The sequence below is a fragment of the Ornithorhynchus anatinus genome, chromosome 7 (assembly GCF_004115215.2).
Source record: "Ornithorhynchus anatinus isolate Pmale09 chromosome 7, mOrnAna1.pri.v4, whole genome shotgun sequence".
In the NCBI taxonomy this organism is placed as follows: Eukaryota; Metazoa; Chordata; class Mammalia; order Monotremata; family Ornithorhynchidae; genus Ornithorhynchus; species Ornithorhynchus anatinus.
The window spans coordinates 25,630,262-25,657,880 of record NC_041734.1 but is presented as its reverse complement, the minus strand read 5'-3'; the positions used below and the strand labels follow the sequence as shown (position 1 = coordinate 25,657,880).

The following is a 27,619-nucleotide window of genomic DNA, read 5'->3' as shown; positions in this document are numbered from 1 at the left end:
TCACTGGGAAAAGGAAGAAGCACCTATTCCCAGTCTGTCTGGTGATGATGGATGCCAGGAGACTAGTAGGGAAAGTACACTGGTATTGTGGGGATGGTTGGGGTGCATGGGGTCAGGGGTTAGAAGTTTCTCTTTCCGTAAAGCGGGATAAAGGGCCTGGGGGAAGAAAAGCATTCAAAGTCCAAGTGGAGGTAGGAGGTCACTCTCAGCCCTGTCCTCCAAATCCCTCTCCTTAATCCTCTCTATCAGTTGGGCGTCTGTGGCCTTCTGCTGGCACAGTGTGTGGCATTAAATGGGCAGACCAGACCAGGGAGGATCTGGACCTTTTGGTCATGAAGTAAGGCCTAGAGGAAGAGTAAGATAATCATGAGATCAGGGAGAACACTGGAAAACTGAAATCAACACCAGAAATTCGGGATCTTATGTGGAAGCCAAACACCCAGACCTTCTGCCTAGCGACTCAGGCAAGAGCATCTGTTTCAGGCAGCCATCCAGCTGGTCAGATGGTCCCCCTGTGTGAGAAGATATTTTAACAGACATAGTGACAACATTCGGCATGAGATTTCCATTTTCCTGCTCGCCACTCCGTGAACGTTTCTGTTTGGAGGTTCCAACCTGTAGGTCTTGTGTTTCCTTGAGATATCTTAAAAAAAGAATGTAAGCCAAATGCCAAGTCAATCAGACGTTGGGTAGGACCATCCCTGTCTTGTACTATCTATCTTGGTAAACACAAAAATGTCTATCCATGAGCATGGTCAGTTCTTACCTGGCCTCCTTTAGGCTGGTATCTGATGTTCTCTGTTGACCCAATTTTGGACCTGACGTTCTTCAGGTCTGGCAGGGGCTGGTTAATGAGCCGGAGTTGTTTAGGGGTGGCAGGAGACTTTGGTGGGGTGCGGATGATGGCCACTTTTTTCTCACTGGGTACCAAGATGGCAGACTTGGGGGTGCCCGGTGTGTGAGGGGTCCTGGCGTAGCTGGGTGTCCCGGGTGTTCCTGGGGTGCGAGAGGAGTAGCTAGGTGGGGTGCCAGGGGTGATGGCGGTGGACCCAGGAGTCGTGGGGGTTGAAGTTCCACTTTTTCCTGCCCTTCGAATGGGTTCAGATCCTACACAGAAGAAACCGACAGTATTAGGTGCCCCCCATCCGGTGTGTATCCCTGGCCGAGGAATCTCGGGACTAGATTCCCATGTCTCTTGGGTTGGGAAGCAGCATGGCCTAGTGGAAAGAGCACGGGCCTGGGAGTCAGAGGACCTGGGTTCTAATCCCAGCTCCACCACTTACTTACCTGCTGTATGAATTTAGGTGGGTCACTTACCTTCTCTGTGTTTCAGTTTCCTCATCTGCAAAATGGGGACTCAATACCTCTTCTCCCTTCTACTAAGACCGTGAGCCCCACATGGGACCTGATTATCTTGCATAACACAGGGTAGAGACCACAGTGGTGGTGATGTCCCCATTTGTTGGCGTTTTCTCATGGGTCAGAATCTGGGGGGACAATCTGATAACACCAGGGGCAGAACCTTCCTCATTCTGGATAAGTTCCCTGGTGCTGTTCTCTGTTTCTGGGCTGCAAATAGTCAACTGGCTTCTGAGCTTGCATCATCAGTGAGCAACCAGTTAATCCATCAATGTATTAATTGAAAGTTTACTATGTGCAGAGCACTGTGTTAAGTGCTTAGGAGAGTACAAAACAATGGAGTTGGTAAACATGATCCCCGCTCTCAAGGAGCTGCTCCACCCATCAAGAGATTTTAAGCTCCTTGAGAACTGTGTCTTTCAAATCTACAGCTTTGTACTCGCCCAAGTGCTTAGTGCCTTTGCACACAGTTAAGTGCTCAATAAATATCACAAATCGATCGATTGTTTTAAGGAACTGAATTGAGTTTTCTGGTGGGCATCCTCTGATACTGGCCGTCTAACCAGGGAATGATTCCTGTGGGACAAACTGGTAACCCATTTGATAGCTCTTGTTACCAGTTTTGATGGGGAATTTCCATAGTAGAAGCTTCAAAGTCGTGAGGCCATGAATGACAACTACTTCATCATAACTTTGACTGAACAAAGGAAAAAATGCACTTTTAGCTAGGATTTACCTACTTCAATAAATTAAATTTGGTGCCACATGGCCCTCAAACAATCGATCAATCAATGGTAGGTATGGAACACCTACCGAGTACAGAGCACTGTTTTAAGTGCTTGGGGGAGTCCAGCAGAAGCAAAACATACATTTCCTGCCCTCTAGGAGTTTATAGACTCCTAGGGGAGATAGGCAGAAACAAAAAATTTACAAATTGTGAGAGCAGGAAGGCTAAAATATGTAAAATGGCTTGGATAATGCAGGATGATAAAGTGTAAACTCATTTTGGGTGGGGAACTTGTCTACCAACTCTGTTGTACTATACTTAGTACAAGTGCTTAGTACAGTGCTTTGCACACAGTAAGTGCTCAAAAAATACCACTGATGATAACTCAATAAATACCACTGATGATAATGATGATGATATAATAGAACAAATAATTAAATTGGAGAAGCAACATGGCCTAGAGGAAAGATCAAAGGTTGAGTCAAGAAATTTAGTCCAGCTTTGCCGGTAGCCAAATATGTGACTCTGGTCATGTCACTTAACTTCTCTTTGCCTCAGATTCCTCATCTGTAAAATAGGGATTAGATACCTATTCTCCCTCCTCCTTAGACTGTGAGCTCCAGGTGGGACAAGGACTGCATCTGATCTGATTATCTTGGATTGATTTCACTAGTTGGCACACAGTAAGCATTTAACCAGTATTACAAATTTATTATACTATAATGATGTCATAATAATATAATATAATAATTGAATACACATATATCCTTAAGCTCTGAGGATAGGTATAAATGCATGTCTGATGGGTTGTTGGGAGTTTGATGTCAAGTGTGTTTTGAGTTCATTATGGGTAGGGGACATGGCTGCTAATTCTGCTGTATTATACTCTCCCATGTGCTCAGCACAGTGTTCAACACATAGTAAGATCTCAGTAAATATCACTGACTGTTTGAACACTGCTGACCTTAACTCCTTGATCTAGTGACCCCCAGTAGAGACTGAAGGGTACCCACATACACATAAGCATGCTTTGGGAGTGGTTTAAATCAGGAATATGGTCCTTGAACCTCTCTAAGGTAAGGTGAAACTCGGTCTTTCCTGTGAAATATTTCCTTTCTCTCCGTGGAAAAGTGTTAGACTTCAAAAGGCAGAAAAGACAGATGAAGAAATGATTAGAGGTTTTGGGTAATAATGAGTAATAGGTGACTAAAATCAATTCAATTTAACCTATAAGAAACAGTTTATAGTGAATTTATATTACTAATCAAAACCAAAGTTATGTCTCCAATATAATGAATTTCCATTTCAGAAGGTAGTTCTAGCTGACCTTCAGGAATAGAAATTGATACTATTTACAGTGTGTGTATATGATACAGGTAAAATGAGACTGATAATCCCTTCCACACAGTGTAAATAAAGCTTTCCCTACTACACTGTTATATCTGTTACCCATAGCGCCTGGTGATCACAGTGGCTGGTAAGCACCAGTGCCTGGCACCTAGTACAGTCCTCTGCACCCAGTAAACGCTCAATAAATACCATTGAATGAATGAATGAATGAATGAATCTTCATTTCTTCCCCTTGCAGTCATGATCTTCCACAGCTTCTGCTCCTAGGCCATCACATCACTATCATTCCACCTGTCTTCTTTTTTTTAATGGTATTTGTTAAGGCACTCTACTAAACACTGGGGTAGATACAAAATAATCACGTCAGACACAGGCCTATCCCACAGAGGGTTCAACGTCTTAATCCCCCATTTTTTCATATGAGGTAACCGAGGCACAAACAAGCTAAATGACTTGTCCAAGATCACAGAGCCAACAAGTGGCTGAGCCAGAATTAGAACCCAGGTCTTATGGCTCCTAGGCCTTGTCTCTCTCTCTACTGGTTCACGCTGAATCCCTGTCTTCCCTCTTGAGGTTAAGTTCAGCACACAAGAGGACACTGGTGGAGCTGCTTTACAAGTTAAGTGTAGTGTCAGTGATAGGTCCAAGAACCACTGCAATCAAGAAGCCTGGATTCCACAACTGCCCCAGTCACCTTCCTTTTGGTCTAAATCTGGAAGCCACACTAGGGGCACACTCTGGTTTGGTTTGGGTTTTTCTTGTATTGGAGGACAGTGTGTGCTACCCAGAGAGCAGAATCAACCCTGTATCAGGCCCTTGACTATGGGTAGGTTTGCCATTTACAAATTGGATCATAAACTATAGTGTTCTTCAGACTAAAAATCTTCAATCCACAATGCTTTGGCAGTTCTGAGACATTCATAAGCATTTGTTTGCTTTCCTGGGGGTATGCTTCAGGAGATAAGAACTCCTGTCTGAGAAATTCACTTCCTCTCCTCCAACTCTCTTCTGGATATTCACCACGCTTCCTGTCCCAGATGTCCTCAATCTTGATGTTATTCTTGACTCCTCAATGTCTTTAACCTCTCACATGCACTCGGTTGCTAAATGCCGCTGCCTTTTCCTCCATAATATTTTCCCAGATCCTTCCTTTCCTCTTCATCCGAACCACCACCACTCTGGCCCAGGAGCTCCTCATGCTACTACTAGGCTGCTCCATCAGGGCCTCTTCACTATTCTCCCCATCTTTAGCCTCTTCCCTTCTCCAGTCCATACTTCATTCAGCTGCTTGGATCATTTTTCTAAGATGTTGTTTGGCACACATCTTTCCATTCCTCAGGAATCCTTACTGGCTTCCCATTCCTCTCTACACCAATCAATCAGTCATATTTATTGAGCACTTACTATGGACAGAGCATTGTGCTATGTGCTTAAGAGAGCACAATACAACAAAATTAGCATCAAGCAGAAACTTCAACTATTGACTTTGAGCCTCTTAATTATCAGTTCCCTTTCCCTGCTATGCCTCAGTTTGTACCTTTAACTTCTTTGAAACTAACCTTCTCATTGTCCCTTATTCTTGACTCTCCCACTTCCAAACCCAGCCTCCTGCTAGGAACTCTTTGCCCCATCATGTGTCAAATCATGACTCTTTCTAGGTGGCATTCCCTGGTTAAGTTCCACCTTCCCAGATCACCATTCTTAGAACTAGAGTTTATATATCTTTCCTTAAGATGCATATGTGTCTTCAACATATAAACTATTTATTTTTCTATACTCTTGCTATTATCAGTTTTATTGTAATTTCTTCCTCCTCTATTCTCTGATTGCTCCTTCTCCATCTCCTTCACTCGTTTGTCTTCAGCCTCCAATTCCTTATCTGAGTGTCCCCTAGTCAGCTCATTTTACACGCTGTTTGCAGACCTGACTCACAGGGTAGATGACTCCCATATCAACTCTACAAGCTAAGACCCCTCACCTGCTCTATGATTCCTCAGGTCCTCTTTACTCCAGGAAATCACTACCTGGATATCTTGCTGGCACCTAAAACTCAACACACGAAATCCCTCTCGTTAACATAGCCAGTGAAGGAAAACTATATCCAGTATTATATTTCTTATTTTCCTCCTCTATTTTCTTACTTACTTCACCTCAAAATGAAAGACTAAATAAATGAAAAAGCCCCACAGCTGCCAGTTGATCCCAGAAAACTGAGCCAGTCCAAGATTGGTGTGGGACAGTTAGAGGTTCTCCGAGACTCGGGACTGGCCAGGAACCCAGCCTACAACTTCAGCTCTATTGGACATGATGAACTGGAGGTTCTTAGTCTAGGTCCTATTCTAATATCAGCATCCCAGCCCAGCTCCACTCTGTGCCAGGCTGTGTGGGCAGTTGGAGAGGCAAAGTATGTTCAGGCAGTGTGGATACCATTAAAGTTAAATGCATCAGAAATAATAAAAAAGGCACTGGAGTGCAGAGGTCTTATTACAGCTTAATAAGACAACTTTCAGATTCACTGGAGACATTCTTTCCCTCAAGAACCCCAATTCTCTTTCCAATTCAATCAAATTAATACTCAGAAAATGTGGGGTGGAAGTTTTGAGCATCAATTTGCAGCTGGAAAAATTGAGGGCGTGAGAAGTTCACAGGGTGAGATAGGTTATAGCTGAGAAAATGCTTCGGGGCTGATTTTCCCTCAAATGAAGATCTGATTTTAATGGGGGTTTTTCTTGAAGGGCATTTCTTAACCACTTCAAAGAGGTCAAATGCCATATTTGCTACAGGTTCTCCTCATGGATCTTTTCATCCCAAATAATAGAAAATGAACAGTGAGTGTTGGCTAGCTGTTCAACCACACTGTGAAATTAAAAAAAAGATTGAAAAGATTTAGAACATACTGGTGGCTCGCCGTACTGATGAGGAGATGGAGCTGTTGAGGGAGAAGGAATTCTCGTCTCTGTCTCCTGACACGCCTCTTCGGGGAGGGAGGATCGAGGAGGGTCTTGGTAGAGAAGAGCGCTTTTCTGGACTCTTGGCTGCACCGTCCTATTCAAAGAAAAAGGTTCCATCGGTTATTGTTCATGATACTGCGAAACATGAAACTTTTCTATTTCCTCGGGCTTGTTACATTATCCCTGTAGACCATATTTAGATTTACATCATCTCGCCTCATACTTTAACTCTAGTGCTTTCCTGTTTTTTTTGTCTCTCTTCTAAAATTTCCATATATCTCCTCTCTTGAAATTAACTTTAATATTCTCCAAATGTACTCTCCCAGAATTTCTTATCATAACATTGTGACATGATTGCCTATAAAATAACGAGGTTCTAAACTCAGTATTTAATAAGGCTATAAGGCTATGAAGTAATGAGCCAATTACTTTTTTTAAAAGTTTTTTTGATCAGTAGAAATGTTTATAAACAATATTTAGTATTAGTATCAGTATTTTAATTTATTATTTATTTAGTATTTAGTATTTATACCAGTATTTAGCTTGACATGCTTTATTTATAAGGATACATATCTTCATTATTGAGAGATGTGTTTTAGATTCAGTCCAATTGGAGTTTTAACTTCTTCCTTTTACCTAGTGATTCGGGTTTATGGTTCTGTCTGTATTCTCTGTGTTGGACACAGACTTAAGCCTCTTAGTTCAATAGTCTATAGCCTTGAACAACACACACCTCTCTGACTAGCTGAATCCACTGTCTTACCTTTGTTCCTGATTCTGAGGCGAGCCCTCTGAAGAGAGCTGAAATAGGTAACTGTTAGAATCAAGAAAATTAACTCCTTTATCAGAGCTAGAGGAAGCTGAGCTGGGTCTTGGTGGAAGCAATGGCTTTGTTCTCGCCTTTGAGGCAGGGATCTTTGAAAGGGCTGAATTCTAATCATGAGGAAACAGAAAAAAGCTTACAGGAAAGCCAAACTTTGACACCAAACGCACACAAAAATGACAAAAGGGAATGTATATGTATGTAAATGTGTGTGTGTGTGTGTGTGTGTGTGTGTGTGTGTGTGTGTGTGTGTGTACATTCCCTTTCTGCCTTTGGCAATGAACCTGCATGCCAAGTTGGGTGAAAATACAGGTGAGAGAAATGGCTTCTGGGCGGATTCTCCTTGAAAGGTCTATTTAGATGGGGCTAAGCCACTGTGTAAAATACATAATGCTATCAATCAAGAAGAATGTGCTTTTATTGGCCTTTATTTGAAGGTCAGTCGCTATCTTCTACTTCCAATAAATATCACTGTGTAAGCATTTCATAGCTGAGAAGTGGTATGGTCTAGTGGATGGAGCACAAGATGGGGATTCAGAAGACCTGAGTTTTAACCCTGATTTTTACCATTTGCCTGCTATCTTTGATGGGGATGGGGACTGTGCTTGATCTTATTATCCAGTAACTACCTGAACATTTAGCATATAGGAAGTGCTTAAAAATAACACTATTTTATATTGTCTATTATTGTGATTATTATTATAATAATAACTAATCAAATAAACCACATATAAGAGTAAGCTCATTATGGGCAGGGAACATGTATGCCAATTCTGCTGTATTGTACTCTCCCAAGCACTTCATACAGTGATCTGCACACAGTTAAGTGCTCGATAAATGTCATTGGTTGATTGACATAAGGAAGTCAACCTGAAGCAGCATGGTGTAGTGGATAGGGCATGGGCCTGGGAATCAGAAGGTCATGAGTTTTAATCCCAGCTCCACCACTTGTCTGTTGTGTGGCCAGGGGTGAGTCGCTTCACTTCTCGATGCCTCAGTTACCTCATCTGTAAAATGAGGATGGAGACTGTGAGCCCCATGTGGGACAGGGACTATATCCAAACCACTTTGCTTGTATCTACCCCAGCACATAGTAGAATGTCTGGCACATAGCACTTAACAAATACCACAATTATTATTATTATTATCTGAAAAGTCAATAATTGACTATCCCGATTAATAGGATCAAAATAATTAAAAGGACTGACTAGAAATAGATGAAATTCTGTTTAATCACCTCATAAAGGAAAATGTGTTGAAAAATTCCCTGACTAAAGTGAGTTTGAGAATAAAATGCTTTAGTGGAAAGAGCATGGGCCTGGGAGTCATAGGCCCTGGGTTCTAATTCCAGCTCTGCCACTTGCCTGCTGTGTGACCTTGGACAAGTTACTCAACTCCACAGTGCTTCCATTTCCTCATCTGTAAAATGGAAATTAAATACCTATTTCTCCCTCCTGTTTACACTGGGAGCTACATTTGGGCCAGGGACTGTATCTTTGTATCTGCCCAATTCAGTTCTTGGCACAAAGTAAGTGCTTAACTAATACCACAATTATTATTATCATTATTATTATCCGTCGCATATGTGTTGCTCTAGATTTTGGTCCTACTAGAATAATCAATTTTGAACAAATATCTTGAGAGACTGTGAGGGTTTGGGTGGGTATTTTTGTTGTTTTTTTAACCTGAGATATGGAAAACTCCAGATCTGGCAGTATAAATATTTTAACCACTTCATAGTGAGTCAAATCTGAGTTTTGAAACACTTGACCATGCCTTCTCAAAGTTGGGAGAGAGAAGCTGGTAAAGAAGCAAATTTGCTGCTCAAGCAGGGTGTCTTTTCCAAACTCATTCAGTTTGAGATCCAAAGGCTCATGCTGAAACTGAAGGTGAGTTTCCACTGATGCTCTCTGGTATGTCCTGCAGGATGCAGTCAGTGCTGAAGAAATAAGAGGAAACTCTTTGGATATGGCAGGCCTTATGTAGACCACTCTATAAGACCAAGAGCTAATATAAAAGATGCCTGGCTGAAGGGACAGAATCAGAGCTGGTGGCTACTGAGCTCTCTGGAGCCCAAAGAAATATAAAGGAAGTAGAGCTGGAAGAGTCAAGGAGACAAATTCCTTAACTCTCCCAAATTCAATGTCAGGGTGTGTTCTCTGTGGCTATTTGAACAGGGAGCTAGACTCAAAGATGATTATCTACCTATCTACCTTCCCAGCTCCCCGCTTTAAATTCTCCAGTAAGGTTGTGACTCGGAAATAAGGTGGGAATCAGCACTAGTCAAAACTGCAGAGAATAAACCTTACTCTATGTCCAGAGAAGGAAATTGCAAGCAACCACTTGCCTGCTGTACAACCTTGGGCAAATGACTTAGGTTCTCTGTGCTTCAGTTTTCACATCCATAAAATGGGGATTAAAATTTCCACCTTAGACCTTAAACCCCATGTGGGTCAGGTGTTGTATCTGATCTGATTGTACTGCATCTTGGCACTTAGTAAGTACTTAAATTATTATTATTATTATTTTTGATTAAGGAAATTTAAGTATCCCAGATCATTAGCCAAAATACCTCAGAAATTTGAGGAATGGCTGGTTGTTCTCGTGGAGTGGAGGTAAAGACAAGAAAGCCCATTGCTTAGTATCAGGAGGGAGGACACAGCAAAAGGGGATATCAGGAAATTAAAAAAAAAATGGAAAGGCACCAAGAATCCAAAATTTTGCTTTCTTTGTGAGAGTAAATCCCAAATGAAAGGACTAGGTAGAGTTGTCTTAGTCATAAACCTTTTTTTGTTTTTTGCTTTTTCATCAATGAGTGGGCTGACACCTATTTGGACAAACTCTAAGATCTGGTCTACCCCAAAGCATAAACTATTCTTAGAAAGTCTAGAAGATGTTCAGAGCAATTGCTAATTTTGTCTTAGTGCTCTCAGGCTTTGGAGGTCCAGTGCTATTTCCTTGGGAGTCAATGTGGCCTCAGAAAAGGCACAGGACAGAGTCAAGAGCTCAGATCCTAGCAGGCGCTAGCTTGTCTTAGTGGAAAGAACCTGGGTTTGGGAGTCAGGGGTCACGGGTTCTAATCCTGCCTCCACCACTTGTCCGCTTAGGGCAAACCACTTAACTTCTCTAGGCCTCGGTTCCCTCATCTGTAAAATGGGAATTAAGACTGTGAGCCCCATGTGGGACAACCTGCTTACCTTGTATCTCCCCTATTGCTTATAACAGTGCTTGGCACATAGTAAGCACTTAACAAACACCATTATTATTATTATTATTATTATTATTGTTATCACCTCCCTTCCTTGGTACCTATGGCAAGCTACCCCATTTCTCTGTGCCACAGTTTCCTCATCTTTAAAACAGTAATAAAAAAGCTGATCTCCCTCCCTCTTAGGTTGTGAGCCCTATGTGGGACAGGGACTGTGACCAAGATTATCTTGTATTTACCCCTGATCTTGGCATAGAGTAAGTACTTAATAAGTACACCATCAATAATTGAATATTTTCTTGGGGCAATGTTGCAGAAGAATCTAGTACCTTCACATTTTCAGGCTGAAGGAAAAGAGATGATAGAAGTGTCTGAGGATAGAGGGCCAAAATTTAGGTTTGCCAAAACTCAAGTAGTGCCTCTTGAATTTTAAGGCAGGTTAAATAAGAGCACACCAAGACTTACTCAAAATATCTTACTGATGACAATAATGAGGCTTGAAGGTTGTGAGAATGATTGAGATGACACATGTGAAAATGCTTTGAAGATGCTAATCAAGGTGGCAATATCATTTGGGTTTCTTTTTTCAATTTACTGTTCAGATAGATTGACTTTAGCCTGAGTTTTCAGTGAGCAGTTATAAGCCATTGAGCAGTAACTTTCTATGCTCAATAGCAACAACAAGAATTCACTAAACTTGAAGCCAAGCCTGGTGTCTGATTGACTTTGATTGCATCTGGCATTAAGATTGTGCTCTACAAGGTCAGCATTTTCCAGCTGCACTGTTAGTAATTAAATGTTGTGTCTTCTGAATTACCCAGTAACACAGAGCCAGAGAGGGTCTGACCACAAGAAAAGGTGGAGACCTGAAGACCTACAGGCTTCATCCTTGAAGCTTTCGTATGGAAGTCTCCCGGAGTCAGATCAAACAGGTGGATTTGAAATAAAAGCTCTGGTGAAATGTTTATGGGGTGGGAGCGGTTGCCACATTATGATCCCCCACATAAGTATACCCACTTAATTTCTCTCCAGAACGTTTCTTTGCTGTTGGAGAAACAGAGCCTTAGAATGTGTCACAGACTTCAGAATCACTTCCTCTCCCTCTCCATCGTACTCTGACAATCCTTTGATGAAGCATCTTAAATGGTCCTTTGATGAAGCATCGTAAATGTGGTTTCCAACTCCAAATTTAATCAAGACACACAGGGGGATGGCTTAGGCTTTGGGAAACAGCAGAGTAGAAAGAGCACACATCTGGGATTTGGGTTCTAATCCTGACTCTGCTACTTACCTGCTGCATGACCTTGGGCAAGTCACTTTACTTCTTTGTGCCTAAGTTCCCTCATCTGCAAAATTTCCCTCCTACTTAGACTGAGAGTTCTATGTGGGACCTGATTATCTTGTATTTGCCCCAGCAAATTGTACAGTGGGTAGCCCATAGTAAGTGCTTAACAAATACTACAACTATTATTATTATTGTTGCTATTATTATTTGTATGTGTGTTTTAAGATGAACAAAGGGAAAACCAAAAAAAAAAAAATTCAACTAATGTGAAAATTCCAAAGGGAACAAGAAGATGACTTTTACTCACTGCTACTTTTTCCTTGGCTTGTTTAAATACACTGGGCACCTGGGCTGATTCAGCACCTGTTGTTGCAAGACCCAAGAAACAGACTTAATGGTTAAAAGCAGAACATATTCATTTTTCCTACCACCACCTCTGTGAAACCATGATATAGAAAGCACTATGCAGGAATGTCCTGTTATAATGCTCACTGTAGAACGATCTTTTGCAATAGCACTGTTGAATTTTCATGCCAACCTGTTTGATCTCATTCCCTCACATTGAGATAACAGTGCAAGGTTTACCTTGGCCTAGTCACCTCCTCCCCCCTCCCTCTCAACCTGGGAACCATGTTGATTGCTGCAGACAGACTGATTAAATCTCCTTTAAATATACTATTAGGTTATCCTGACAAATTTACTAAACATGAATAATATGTTCTCTGGGATATGAGCACAAGGTGGCTCTTTGCTGAATAGGATGTGAAAGATAACACTTTGAAAATTAAATACCTACATATTTAAAGTGATGAATTAAAAAAATCTTTGATTATGTGTCCCTATTTACATTATTATCTGACCATACATAACCCTATTTATTGTGATTTCTATTTCTTTAAAAATATGAGTGTGATTTTATTTAATGCCTTTCATCTTGGGAACACATTAATGTATTCTACAGTATGTCCCATGGGAACCTAACACTCTTTCATTGAACACTTTTTTTCCCCAGAACCAATTAAGACCATGAACCAAATCTTGCTCATTAACCACGGTGAAGTGGATCGCTTGGGAACAAAACTCATTCAACTGACCATCCCCAAAGGTTCTGGTGCAGTGGAGGCTTTTCCTGATGGAATTGAGGTCCCAGTGGAGTTGTAATCACAGTCTGACAAGCTGGGAAGGAAACCAAGCTGCCCAAATGAGCCAATCTATTCTCCTTGGTTCCCTGGATTTCACTTGATTTCATGGTTCTAAGGTGCAAATAAGTCATTTTCCTGTTGGATTCCCACATGTGATTTGGCAGAGAGGGACTATTCCTCATTTCTTGGAATGCTGGAGCTCTCTTTCTGCAAAGAATTCCTGAGCTGCAGAGAAGGGGCCAAGGCTCCTCTCCAGTCACTTTTCTAATCTGGCCAAACTCTAGCACTCTTGAGATTGGGAAACATCAACCTCAGCATTGAATGAGAAGGCCACAGCCGGTCTCAAAAACTCCTATTTTCTTGCTTTCTGAATCCGGCCAGACATCTACACTTACCAAAAAACCCACAAAAGGTCAAGACTGCTTTATCCTGTCACTCTATTTATGGTGATGGCAGATTAAACATGTGGGAACATGGGCAGTCACTACTCCTGCCTCTTCTCCCCTCCATGGCCACCATAGCCTCACCGTGGCAGGACCATCCAACCTCAGATCTCTGGCTCTTCCCACCAAACAAACCTCATCAGCGATGCATTCCCATCTTTCCCTTCCCTTCGGCCCCATCAGTCCCTCTGGTAGAGCACAGTCTTGCTTGGCTGGCAAGGGCCCCACAGGAGAGAATATCGCAAGAGAGAGAGAAAGTGAAAATGGACACTGACGAGAAACTTTCAATTCAGGATGAAACGTGAACATGTTCTTTACATGCACTTCCTGTATTCACCGCTCACCACATCTGTTACTGTTGTTTTGTTTTGGTTTTGTATCATACCACTTTGATTTTTAAATTCCTTTCTTCCGGGGCAATTTTAAGGCAGTGCGCTTTTCTGATAATACTATAGACTCTAGTCCACTGTACTCTAGTCCTGTAGACTGTAAGGTCCTTGTGGACAGGGATCATGTCTATCAACTGCTATATTGCAGTTTCCCAAAAACTTACTACAGTGCTCTGCACACACCAAGTGCTCAATAAATAACAATTATTAAATACTGTTGATTGATAATACCATAACAAAGTCACGTGAGATGATCTGAAATAATTATCTTTGATTCAAACACTCTCTGTTAACCCTGGGAAAACCCGAGTTAGGATAACTCATGCCAAAAACATAAAAACTCAGACAATTTTCCATGCAACCTGAAGACGACAGGTTAGCCAGGGAGATCATCTGGGTCAGCAAGACCCCCCTGATCCACAGAGTCAGCACTGAGCGGTAATGTCTTATAGTTGTATGCACGAGATAAACATGGCCACTGCAGTATTCAAAATCTTCGAGTTGTCATTTCCCAGGCAAGGGGGCCTTCCTCTGCTTTATTATTTCCTCTTTCAAAAATGGGGAACTATAAGAGAAAAATCTTATCCCTCTGATTGACTTTCAAGAGGGTTTCTTTCTAAAGACTCACAACTTTAACATGGAAATGTTAACTATGCAACATTAAGGAAAGACAAATGGGATCTTTTGAATGGACAATAACATCATCTACAATCTCTAAGAATTTTTGAGGTAAACTGAGTTGGTGCTTTCCTGAGGAAGGAAAATGGAGGGAGTACAAATCATCGTTGTCCTAATCTAATGGTGCCCATGTAAAGAAATATTTGGCTTGGACAGGATAGTCATGTTTGACTGCAATAAACATGGAAACTTCAAGCTTATCTGCCCAAAAGTCCCTTTTCTCAGACCCAAGTCTGAGGTGCATCTGGCTTGACCCTTGGTTGGGTCTGGGGAATCCTTTTCAGGATTAAACTAACCATGCACCTGAAATATACTACTGAGGCAAAATGGCTTTTCTTCTTCCTTCTTGAGAAAAAAAGAGACTGTCAGAGCCTATGACTCTTAGAGTTTGAACAAATACATTATAATGCAGAATTCCCTACTGCAAAACTATCATGGCCTTAGAGACGTGATCTTTCGTGGGGACAGTCAAGGCGACAGGGTCAATTCTTTGTGCCTAGAAGATGGGGACCATTGAGCCATACAAAGAACACATGAGTCTGGGAGCTTGTGGGTGTCTGCCAGGAGGGGAAGGTGGTTTGAGAAGCAATGTCATCTGTGTCTCCCTTTCTCTCTCGTTCTCTCTTCCCTCGGCCCCCATTCAGAGTTCACAGTATGCATCTTGACTATGAGCTCTCCTTATCCATCTTTATGGACTATAGTCTTACCATCATAATGCCAGCTTCCACCATGAACATTAAAGCACTGCTTGGGCAAAAGAGAGGAGTGAGAGCAGGGAGAAGTGTAGGGAATGCCCAGGAAAGGAAGGTGACTGGAAAATAAGGGAGATACCAAGGGGAGCTACATTGTTGTGGGAGATGATGAGCACGAGCTGGCTTGTTGCTGCTGAGGAAGTTGGGACCTTAACAACTTTTGAAAATCTCCCAGACGCCTCAGTGCTGATGGCATTCTCTGCTTTCCTTGCAATGGGTGAACAAATGTTAGGCAAACGTTTGCAAAGTGGAGACCAAGGAGAGGGAAACCATTCCGAAATCCATGATGTTCAAGCCCTCCAGGGAACGCATTGATTTGTTACCATCCCAGGTCTCTCAGAGAGGGGACTCAATGCCTCTTGCCACATATGCCTGTATCTACAGCCAGCATGGACCTCTATGAGAGAGTAGAAAAGAATCCATATGTCTTGAAAAAACATCCCCAACACCCAAGCTTCACAGAAAACGAATCGGAACACACAGTTTGGCCAAGGACTAAGGCTGTAGCAAATACTAGAAGACATAGAAATCATGTGATCTACCTGTGGAAATCCATCTGATTGTGAAGGGCAGAGGGCTGGGAATTGGTAGACCTGCATTCCAATCCCAACTCCTCCTCTTGCGTTCTGTGTGAACTCACTTCTTGAGCAAGTCACTTCACTTCTCTTTCTCATCTGCAAAATGGGGATTCAATACCTATTTTCCCTCCTACTTTGACTGTGAGCCCCATGTGAGACCCAATTATCTTATATCTATCCCAGCGCTAAGTACAGTGTTTGACACATAGTAAGCGCTTAACAAATACCATTATCATATTATTATTATTATTCAATGGGGATTCAATAGCTGTTCCCCCTTCCCCTTAGACTGTGGGCCTTCATGAGGTACAGGGACCAGCCCTGACCTGATCATCCTATATCTACCACAGTGCTAGGCACAGAGTAAGCACTTAATAAAGACTACCATTACTATCATTATCGTCAATAATGATTTGCATTCTTCGCTCACGCACCCTGAGGCCTGATGGTTTCTCTTAGGTGACTCCAGACTCTCTCCAGAGTCTGCGTGTATACTTTGCAGGGAGCTAACTAATGGCTGGGTCGAGCCGAGAGTAGCTGACTAGGAGCGCCTCTGTAGCTGGGGCCATTCCATTCCCTTGGGCCTCTCAGACACATGCCCAGGAGTATTGTGGGAACCACTGGCGGTTCACCCTGTGTTCTGCTCCCACCCAGTCTAGGCCCCAAGTCAGTGCACTCTCCTGGACACACTGGAGCTGTATCTGAACTCCCCAGTATCCTCGCGTTCGCCTGGACCTGTCATGGATGGGGTGTCACTGGCCAGGGTCTCACCCTTGGCAAGAGGCAGAGTGGGATCCATTAAATGTTAAATGCTGAGGCAACTTGACGGTGGAAGCTGCAGAATCACTTCTAGATCCAGATGCTTTCCACGTTGTGCACAAGTACATGTGGAAAACATCAGGCAGGCTTTGTCAAGGACCTTAACTATTGGAGCTCATGCTACATACAATTAATGAATCTATAATTTTACAACACCCCCCCCACCACACACACCTCCACTGTGGAGGTTCTTAACCAAATAAAGAAAAGAACGGCAGTAGGGGACGTTAGCTTAGTGAAAACCCCACAGTAGATGCAAGCAAAAGGGAAGCAGCATGGCCTAGTGGAAAGAGCATGGACCCAGGAGTCAGAGGATCTGGATTCTAATCCTGGCTCCATCAATATCTGCTGTGTGACCCCGGGAAAGCCACTTAACTTCTCTTTGCCTCATCTGTAAAATGGGGATTAAGACTGTGAGCCCTCTGTGGGACAACGACTGTGTCCAACTTGATCATCTTGTATCTAACACAGTGCTTAGTACAGCACCTGGCACATAGTAAGCGCTCAACGAATATCATTTACAACAAAAACAACAGGTAAGATTAACAGCAAAAGCCTATGACATATTTCCTGTCCTCCAAGATTGACCGTGGGCAAGGAAGCTGTGGGACACCTGGATGATATTCTGCACTGTTGAGAAATGAAATCTAATAAGAAATTACAAGAGACATGGATTTTTTTCTTCTGCTTCCTTTCTTCCCAAAGGGTTGAATGTACTTTGGATTTTGTCCCACCTCTTCTCCCCGCTTTTTACACTTTGAACCGGGAGCTCTTGGTGGTTTCGTCTGACTTCATCAACATCAGTAACAGATTTGGCCATGCCGATGGAGAAACTACAAGCCATGTTAAATGAATAATTGTGTTGAGGAGAAGAAACAAAATGAATGGAATGGCAAACCATGAGTGAAGCTGCCAACACCGTCCCACCAGAACACAAAACACACAAATAGAGATTCCTACCACAAGACACTAAAACACAAGGCCAGAATACAACCACGCACTTAGAGACTTAGCATGACAAGCATTAGTGATCATGATCTCTGTTTGGAAAAAAACGGAGAATGGTCAAAGATACTCTGTCGCCAAACTGCTGATGGCGGCTGAGACTCTTGGAGGAAAAACACAATGAAGAAGCCTCTACAGCAATGGGATTAAAATGACATTCATGTCTATGTTTGCCAGCCACATTGCAGAATTAAACACAGTCACCTGTCTGCTTCCGCTTAACACAGGAGAGATGAGTTGGTCTAGTATATTTGATAGCAGGTTTTAAAATGAATTTCCTGGAGGGAGAATGGGCTTGAACTTCTGTTTTTTTAGCAAGTTCAGCCTTCTTATACACTGCTAAGGACAAGAAAACACAAGAGCACACAATCAGGAAAAATAATACACTTCGAACACCCGTAATCCTTACTATTTTTAACCAAGCAAAATCTGCGAAACGATTACAGTTTCCATGGCTACGGAATCATCAGCAAAAGCACGACCGTGCTGCACTTCAGACACATCAGAAAGAGATAATAGTGATTGGTAAATGAACCTTTTTTCTTTCTCACTTCATCTCTGGAGACTGTGCTAGGCTCCTTTTTAGCTATTTTCCTTTCAGGAGTGGAAATTCTGCCTCTCCCAGCTTTAAAGGGCTTTTCTTTCCTATGTTTATCGAGAGATGGTCTGCGAGCTTCCTTCTCTGACTTCTCCTCTTTAGGAACAGTTTCTAACTGTTCAGTCATGATGCTCCTATCATCATCTGTAGAATCAAAGCAAATTATGACAACAACAACAACAAAATTAGGAACAGAGGTTAAAATCCTTGGACTGTCTTTAAGAAACAGCAATAAGAAAACAAGGGTGGCTAAGCATGCTCTATATTCATACTGGCAGTGAGTGCAACAAACGCGTTCGGTTTTTTTGTCCATTGGGTGATTAGGTTTGGATTGGAAGCAAGAAAGAAAAAAAGGGGAATGCACACCTTGAGTATCCACCCAGAGGCTGTCAGCATCCATGATGGAGTCATCAATGGTGGTTTCATCTCTGTAATCGTCAAGTGTCTCTGTTTTGTATTCGGAGAGTCCCACCTCCTCTTCCTTATCGGGGGAGGCGGGGGCCTCTGGGGATCCTTCCTTGGGTTCAGGGCGGTCATCCATCAGCTCTTCTGCCTCTGGTTCAGATGCTTCTTCTTCTTCTTCTTCTCCTCCACCTCCTCCACCTCCTTCTTCTTCTTCTTCCTCTTCTTCTTCCTCTTCTTCTTCTCCTCCAGGAGGGGAGGGCCTGCTCTCCACCTCAGCCTGGTCGAGGGCAGCAAAGCGCACACTGTGGGATCCGGACTCCCCATCATCTGTCGTGGTCTGGACCACCGTGATGAAGTCGTCTTCGATGGTCACCACTGACTCGATCCCACCCTTATGTTCGGGCACGTCCTCGACGCCCCTCTTCTCCGACTCCTCTCGGTCCGTGGGGATGCTCAGGTCCGCTAGCTGAAGAGTTTCTGAGCGGAAGAGCAGCCTGTCAGATTCTCCCCGGGCTTCAACCTCCTCTTGTCCCTCCTTGTTTTCGTCTGCGGAGGCCTCAGACCCTGGCTTGAGCAACGTGGGTTCAAGGGCTTCAGAGGGTGTGATTGAAATGCCTGGAGCTTCCTGACTGTCCCGTTTTGGCTGTTGGATAGGCTCCATTTGGATATCAGCCCCCTCCACCAAGACTGCATCCACGCTGGAGGGAGGCAGCTCGGCCTCCAACGCTCTGACCGTCACTTCATCTGGCAGGGTGGGTGGCTCCTTTGCCGGCTCTTTCTTGCCCTCATCGGGTTTTGAGGGCTCTCCGGCCCCACCTTCTGGAGTGACATCATGCTCCCCGCTCGACTCGTAAGATTCCTCTTTATCCACGGCCTCTTGGTGCACCAAGTCAGGCTTCGCCACTTTTTCCTTGATCTCAGCCTCCGAGCCTCTGGTGCCTTCCTTCCCATCCCCGGCCTCGGCCCCCACCAGCAGCTCAACATCCTGGCCTCCTCGGGCCAGGCCAGCTCCTTCCTGCTGAGCTGCTGGGCCCTGGGAGGCCCCATCCTGTTCTGCTGCAGTTGAGCCAAAGTCACTGACTTGGACGACGGGCTGGCTTGGATCAGCTTTGGCAGAGGGATCCGTCCTGGGCTCTGCTTTGGGAAGGGGCTCGGTCTCGGCTACCTCCGGGACTGAACCAAGAAGGGGTTCCACTTTCTCGGTCATAAAAGGAGAAGTATCTTGTGATTGAGTCATGACCTGAATTGAAGCTAGGTCCACCGCCGGCTCTGAACTAACCATTTCAACTTTAGTGACTACTTCTCCAGGGCCCAGTTTTCCGTGCTCCTCTGGCAAAAGTGTTTCTTTAGAATCCATGGGCTCTTCGCCTTTTTCTAGCACCGTGTCCAACTTGTCAGTCGCCTTCCTGTCCTGGTCTAACTCCCTGCTCAGCCCTGCTTTGTCCCCGGAGACAGGAGGACTGGGCTCTTTCTCCCCACCCACATCTTGTTTGACCCTTCCAGTGGCTGCCAATTTCACTTCAATAAGAGACAGATCTGTGGCCAGGTCCCTTCGGAGCTTGTCATCAGCACCCTCATAAAAGAGGCCACTATCTCCTTGCAGATTCTCACTATCCTGGACAGGAGATGGCAAGGGGACCGTGTATTTGTTGAAAACGCAGTAGCCCAGATCTTCCATCTGACTGTCGTCTTTTACGGCGACGTGGTTTTTGTTGCCAATGGGAGAAAGCACTCCGGCGCCGCTGTCGTGCCCCCCTACATCCGCTGGGACTGACTTCCTTCTTGCACTCTCAGTGTCTGCACTCACAGAGGCCAGCCTTGACCGCGTGCCTGCTAGATCCAACATTTCAGGCAGGTCGGGGGCCATCACGGCCCCATTCTTGTAATACTCCTTGGCCAGGAAGGGTGACTCAGAGGGCGATTCCACCTGGCTACTTTCCACTTCCACTGCTTTTCCTGCTTTCTTCTGGCCCTCCGCCTGCTCTGCTTCCTCCACCTCCTCTTCTTCCTCCTCCTCCTCCTCCTCCTCACCCTCTTCCTCCTTCTCCTCTCTGCCCTCTGTGGGAAACCCAGGGGCTTTTTCTAGTCCCGGGGTGGTGGCTGGAAGATAATCATCCCCTTCATCCATGCTTCCACTAGTGTTGGTTAGGATATCAGAAGCCAAAGGAGAGAGGTCATGTCCCCGCCCAAAGTTGAAGCCCAGGGCTATGGAGTCCAGACAGGACATGGGGAGATTGATGGACATACTTCTCTGCTCTATTGCAGATCTGCCCCCAAGTCCTAAACTCCTGCTCAAAGTCAAATCATCTTTATTTTTACTGTGGAGGTCTCTTTTTTCTCCGTACACCTTTGGATCAATAGTGAACATCCTCTCTTGGGGAGAGCTGGGCTCTTCAGCTATGTCTGAGGGGTACCCCTGAGCCAGGGTGCTGTACCCTACTTCACAGGCTGGGGCACTGGACTCCTGGTCCCCATCTTTAAACATGGGGGCAACTGTGTCGTAAGACTCGTAGGCACTTTCTTTGGAATCACTCAGCTCATAGTAATCGCTGTCTTGCTGGAGGCTCTTTGTGGCTTCTTCTTTCAAGGTGGAGGTTTCAAAGTATTTGGACATGCCGGACTTATCTTCATCCAGAGGCCGCTCCTCGGTGGGCGGTGGTGCCCCAGCCTTGTCGGCCCTGATGTCTTTGCCAATCTCTCTCTCTTGCGAGAGGCTCCGGGCTGGATCACTCCTGGGGCTGGGAGCCACTGGCATCTTGTCCAGGGTTTCTGAGAGGGCTGCTGCCAACATAAGGTCTCGGCCCTGGGCTCCAGGAAACGAGTCGCGTCTGAACTGGTCCACCTGGGCCCCTTTACTGGGTGGCTCTTCTTTCTTGATGGTCTGCCCTCCCAAGGACCGGGTGGTACTCTTCTCTTCGTCCAGGCCCTTCAGGAGCTTGCTGTCCTGTGGCAAGGACACGAGGACGGAGGACTTCTCTTCGGGTTTCCGATAGGGCTCACTTTCAAATAAGGCAAATTTCTGTCCGTTTGGAAGAAAGTGCTCTTTTCTCAGATCATTCTCCCACCTTGGGATATCTTTGTCCTCTCCGACTCCGCAGCCCCTCTGACCGTGGCTTTCCCGGATAGTCAGCTTGTGGACTTCCATGGACTGTGTGATGACTGTAGACATTGGCATGTCCCCCATTTTGTCGGACTTGTACTTGTAGAACGGCTCCTCTCTGAGGGCCTCCTTGGCAACTAAGGGGTGAGTTTGTTCGGGCTTAGACTTCCTGCCTTCTGGCTGATGAATCTCTGACTCAGCAAATGGGGTCTCTGGGAGGAACTCCCTCCTGGTCGCTCTGGCCTCATCAGTTTTAGGTCCAGGAGAGAGAGGAAAACCTCCGCTTTGCTGTGGAGTGGCCAGAACCTTCTCATCCCACTTGGTTAGAGCTGTAAAGTCATCTTTTTCTTTCATGGTTGTTAAAGGACCGGGAGACTGCAGAGTGACAGTACTCCATTGGTCTGGTTTGCTCTCCGTGGGGATGCCCATGGGCCAGTCTTGTTCTTTCCGAACCAAAGGCTCGACAGGAAAACCCCCGGTGGGGACAATACTGCTTGGGTCCTGTTCTGGGTGCGCCCCCCAAGTCTGCCCCAGCCCTATCACTGGGGCTGTTTCTTTTTCCTCCCCTCGGGTCTCCTCCCGGCGAGCCCCAGTTTCCGGCTCTGCTGGCTGGACAACCTGTGTATCGGGCTTAGGCTGACCGCTGACCTGACTTTCCTTCTCTGACTCCCATTCCTTCTCGTATCCGGGCTTGGTAGGGAGAGGAGTGGGGTGCTCTTGGTCATGGGATTCCATCTTCGGGGCTGTAAGTAAACCTGGAGTAATTCGGTTGCTTTTTTAACAACAAACACAAGTTATAGACAGTGCTTACAGGCAGTTAGCTGGATCCCATATCTTGATATGATTAATGGATGGGAAAGTAAAAAAGAAGGACTATGGACACATGCAGTCACCCTAATTTATAAATCAGGAAGGAAAGCCTGACACTGGCTGGGCAGGCTCCAATCAAGTGCATATGCACAGGTGAAGCGAGGGTCAGGGAAAGAGTGTATCATACACGAGTTTGCTTCAGGGGGTTTGCACCTCCAAACCTATGTGAATGACAGGGGCTGCTCTCTCTGCTAAGGTTTGTGGCAAGAACGTGCGAACTGTCGTGGAGTTGCAAGGGGCCAGAAAGCCCAAGTGCTTTCATTTCCGGTGATTTTATTCACATAAAATGTTTTCTTGGTAAGGACAAACGATTGGCAGAAGCCTGATGCCCTCCACTCAGAATGGAACTGTGAATATTTCAGTGTTGATTGGCATGACACACAATAACTCATCTTTCTGCTAATGACACTCTAGCCTTCAGAGATAAGGTTCCATTTTAAATTCCAGTTATACGTGAGCAGTCCATTCCAGATATACAATTAGTGGGCTGTTTTGCAGTCTTCTTATGAGACGTGCTTAACAATTGCCGAGATGGGAATTCGTCATTTTACTTATACCAGCTGTAGACTTTCAGAGCATTCTATAAATGCTCACCTAGCTATTGAGCATTTTAAACCAGTCTATCTCCAAATCTCACAATGAATCATCTCAGAAGACAAACTGTATTGCTTACTACGGTCTGCAGAAGCAGAAGCATAATGTTACAAGGGGCAATAACAGTTCCTTTTTCTTGTTTTTTGAATCTGAAATGCCTCTACTCTCAAGTTTGCGTTACCTCTTTCGCTGGGTCTTCACCAACTGAAGCAGCACTGCCAATTGGCTTACACCGTTGCTTCAAAGAGAGCAAATGAGCAACTCGGATTAGGGACTACCCAGTCCGTTAGCTGTCTTGGGACTGACAGGGTTTAGAGGCCCTCTGGTGGCTTATTGGGACGGGGTTCCAACCGGCCTTCTCGGCTGGATGCCTTACTTGGATTGGGTTTTGAAAGCAGAACAGACTTCAACCATCTTTGAAAGAGAGGAAGTGTGTGGACCATCATTACCTTAAGTGCTTGTGTATCCTGTTGTAACAATAGAAAAGAAATACTTTATGAACGTCTAATTGGGGAAGGAGGAATGGAAATTCAAGAGGTCTGGGAATGTTCAAGGTGGGGTGGGCTGCATGAAGGGAGAGGGTGGGAAAGGAGGTGCTTCTGCTACTGCCTGGAAAAAGCTAGGCCGACTGCACTCAAACATAAAACACCCAGCACACTGAATGGCAGGCGGAAATCCCTCCCCTTCCCTCGCCCCCTCTAGTCCCCCCACCACCCAGGGGCGGAAGCCACTGCCGGTCCCACAGTCCAAGCCGATAAAGCTACTCCTGCAAAGAAAAGCAGATGAATCACTGCACCCAAAATAAAACGAACGTATAGACGGATTAGCAATGTGACTGGCAAACATCTGAGATGGGGCAGAGAGGCTCATGGGGAAATCAGCTTAGCCACAAAGCGTATTTCTCCAGCGGGGCAGGGCAGCCCCGGGATCGGCTGCAGCAGTAGAAGCCCATGCGGCCGCACAGCGCCTATGCAGATACACACGATGGACTCGGGAAGTGGACTAACGGGAGCACTGCGATAATGAAAGGAACAGGAAATGGAGCAGCTCAGCAAAGCGTCACAGAAAGCCAGCGGGTCTTGCTCGCTGTGGCAAATGCATGCAAGTCCTGACGGGGACACACCTTCCCTGTCAGAGGGAGGGACTTTGAGCTCCAGGGACACGTCCTTGGCCTCCTCTTTGATACTCTCCCCGTGCGGTGCCCCCGTCGGGTCTCTCTCTTCAGGAGCCATTTTGGCCTTCAAGCTAGCATCCACGGGGCCCTCCCTGGGGCCCTCGGGGTGCTCGTAGGGAGCCACAGGCCCAAGTGCGCTCCCCGGTTCTTTTACGGGAAGACCGGTGGATTTTTCTTCCTCGATCACTGGTCCCTGCATTGCTTCTTCTTCTTAGGGATGGAAAAAGATGTTGATGTCAAGACCACAGAAAATATACAGTATCAACCTGCACCTGCTCTGGAAGTAACACTTTCAGCTCCACCATCATGAGGCACAGAACACCTAACATCCTAGAGTACTCTGTCCCTCCGACCGCCGGAAGAACAAATCGACCGGATCACAAAAGAGGCCCATGCCCTGGGCCGGGAGCTGGACTGCTCTTTCGATCTTTCATTAAGTATTTTTGATTGGTCACTGGAAAGCTCATTTAATGCTGAGGATGGAGAGCTGAAAGAGTCTCCCTGCTCTGCCCTCCCTCAGCGGAAATGGCTGTAGCTCGCGCACATGTGTCAAACGGAAAGAAATGGCAGTGCTGCCAGGGACGGATGACTGTGGAAAGGAGAGGGGTGCCCGTGGGCTAAATGAAATAGGATTTTAAAGAAGCGTGCTGTTTTCTCCAATGCAGGAAGTCCCCCCAGGAGAACAACTTTGGTCACCCTATTTCGACAGTAGGCCCTGCCGTCTAATTTGGTTGATCACCCTCTCTCTGGCTCTTCATTTCATACTCTTTTGCAAACACACTGTTGAATTTTAAAGCCAGCTTTACAGTGTTACTACAATTTTACAGGGGGTCAAAGTTCACCTACACTCCAACACCTACCTCCTTTCCCCACCTCTGTCTCCTCTCCCAGTCCCTCAATGACTAAAGCATCTTGCCTTGAATTTATGAAAACCACATTTCTACTGCTGTTTGTTCTCTATTTGGCATTAGAGAAGGATACCTCCTTAGTTGTTTAACCCACAAGGTGTCTTTAGCTGAACATATGAACGGTAAATACTGAAACTTGTATATTTACTTCAGTACGCTTCAAAAAAATTGAATTCATAGTTTATTTACTGGAAGGAAACTGACATTATTTCAACATGGAATGCTATTCATTGTACTTTACCACTATTTTTCAATGTGCGCATCATGTTTTGATCAATTTTTTTAGGTCTTGGAAATGCACTAGTTCACTTTTCATGGTTCCCTAGCCCACTTTCCCTTAACACACAATTTTCCTGGAACCAATTATGAGCACCAACTGGAGAGGCTCTGCAAACCGATCAGTTAGTAGAACATTTTTGGTCTGGTAAACAACTGAGAACTCATCTCAGAATCCTTAAGAACTTAGCTCATTAGAATCCGTGGGAATTCCTTTGCTGGATGAGGGCATGGCTCACTCAACCTCCCTTCGAGCCTGTCATGGAAGTAGAAATGAGAAATTCCACAGGAGGAATCCAACTTTTCAAAAAGACGTGGCCACATGGGCCAAAGGGATCATTTTTAACCATTTAAAAAGCCTGTTTCTGTTACATTTGATTTCCAGCATCCTTGCCTTAGCAATAGCCCTTCTGGCATGTTTCTCCTTGAAGTCGAAGGGAGATTGGTTCAAAGACCTCTTTTTAAGCTTTTGGATCAAAAAGCAGATAAGGCACAGAAAGTATTAAAGCTAACCCAATTTTCCCATAATGATCTCTTTAACTCATGAGGCCATAACACAGACCATTTTTGAACATGAATAATAATTAAAATTCCCATCAAAGGACATTACACATCTCATTCTCCATTTTCCTATTTCTTTCAAAAGGTCAAGGAAAAAATGGGAGAGAAAAAAAATCACAGGAAAAATAAAATTGAAGGAAAAAAAACACATCCAGCTGAATAATAACTGCTGAGGTGGATGATATATTCAAAAAACATTGGATCAGCTTTATAGAGCAGCAGAGGAGAGGCTACAGCTGGAGCAAAGACTTTTCTTGTCAAAAAAGGAAATTTTAAAACTTAAGAATACCAAAAATAGGAGTTCCAAGAGGTATAGCTAAGAGTGCAGGTTCGATCCTCATTCATTTTTTGTTTCTGCTTAGTACTTTACAACAGCAAATGTTTCTCTTCTGCTCCAGTGGTGCCACGCCAGAGACAAGAATCCCTCTCGAATAACTCCAAGAAACAGTAGCCATTGGGGACCCAGATTAGAAACCCAGAGAAAGATCCAGGTCAGTTGACGTACTCATTCCACCAAGGTTTCTTCCCCACATCTGGGTCGAGGCCAAATACTCCTTGGACATGGCTAAGATACTTTGGCTGACTGGGGCTCCCCATCCCCTTCCCTCATTCATCCAAGGATGGCTGATGACAGACCTGGCCTTCAGGACACTCTTCTGATCCACTCCCTGCCCCGCCCTCCATTTGGCAAGAGAAAGCCAGACGACCTCTTCCGACATCCTGGCACTGTCTGGACCTGCCTCTATCGTTACTGTGAGGTCATCTGTATTCCCGCCCCAGGGAAATCTCTTGCTGCGCACCAGCTCTTTAATAGCCATCTACCACTATTTTGGCTGATTATCATATCACATCATTAACTCCATCGGTCTGTTCTTGCCCATTCCCCTTAGACCCAGGGAGATACAAGGGTTTATCTAGGAAATGGTAAGGGCCACCTAAGTCAATCTTCTCCCTGAGCGACACACTCATTTAGAACAGCAGCAGATCATACCCGAGACTCGTTGATCGGATCGATGCCCTCCCTCAGTTCTGCCTGGGGCTTGGTGGAGGAAATTTGTTAGGCCTGGAAAATGAGTTCTGCTTAGACTAGGCACCTATGGATAAACATGCTTGGTTCCAGCCTGAGCCACTAGAGCAGCTTCTTCCAGAAGTTTTCCTTAAAAAACTCTGACCTTTGCAACATCAACTGAGCTTGGATCAGTTCTGGTGGGCAAGGAAAGCAGCTACCAACTCTGTTGTATTGTACTCTCCCATGCTCTTAGCACAGTGCTCTTCACACAGTAAGCAGTCAATAAATACCATTGATTGGCTGGTTGAGAAGAGTTCAGGCAACGTGAGGATTTTTGACAAGTGATGCCAAGGAAAGAAAGGAGAGATGTCCACTCCCTGACTTCCTTGTTTTCAGGAAATCTGAACGATATACTCGGAAATCCATAATGCCATACCTTTGGCTTCTCTCTTGAAGCCATTCAGGAGAGGAAGATTTTCTGCACCTCTCCCTGAACCAGGCTCTCCATGATGGGGGTGGTAATGGGACCTGGTCTCAATGCTTGTGCCCACACAGAGACTTCCCTTCCATCGGGAAAAAAAACAAGCCACTCCACACCACCTCCCCTTCCGGCAG

General features: G+C 44.9%; 1 protein-coding gene across 19 annotated transcripts in view; it reads right to left on the bottom strand.

Annotated features, from left to right (window-relative positions):
- MAP2 (microtubule associated protein 2) overlaps positions 1–27,619 on the bottom strand; it is a 328,607-nt gene that overhangs the window by 18,801 nt on the left and 282,187 nt on the right. For 6 of the 19 annotated variants that reach the window (XM_039912684.1, XM_029068662.2, XM_029068652.2 and 3 more), the window contains 7 exons: positions 24,200–24,460; positions 18,474–22,367; positions 18,045–18,251; positions 17,714–17,848; positions 12,011–12,066; positions 6,334–6,481; positions 767–1,107 (listed from right to left, as the gene is read on the bottom strand). In XM_039912684.1, coding sequence (XP_039768618.1) covers positions 767–1,107; positions 6,334–6,481; positions 12,011–12,066; positions 17,714–17,848; positions 18,045–18,251; positions 18,474–22,367; positions 24,200–24,460 — 5,042 coding nt within the window. The remainder of the gene's footprint in view (positions 1–766; positions 1,108–6,333; positions 6,482–12,010; positions 12,067–17,713; positions 17,849–18,044; positions 18,252–18,473; positions 22,368–24,199; positions 24,461–27,619) is intronic. The other 13 variants (XM_039912692.1, XM_039912696.1, XM_039912693.1 and 10 more) reach the window with 8 other exon arrangements.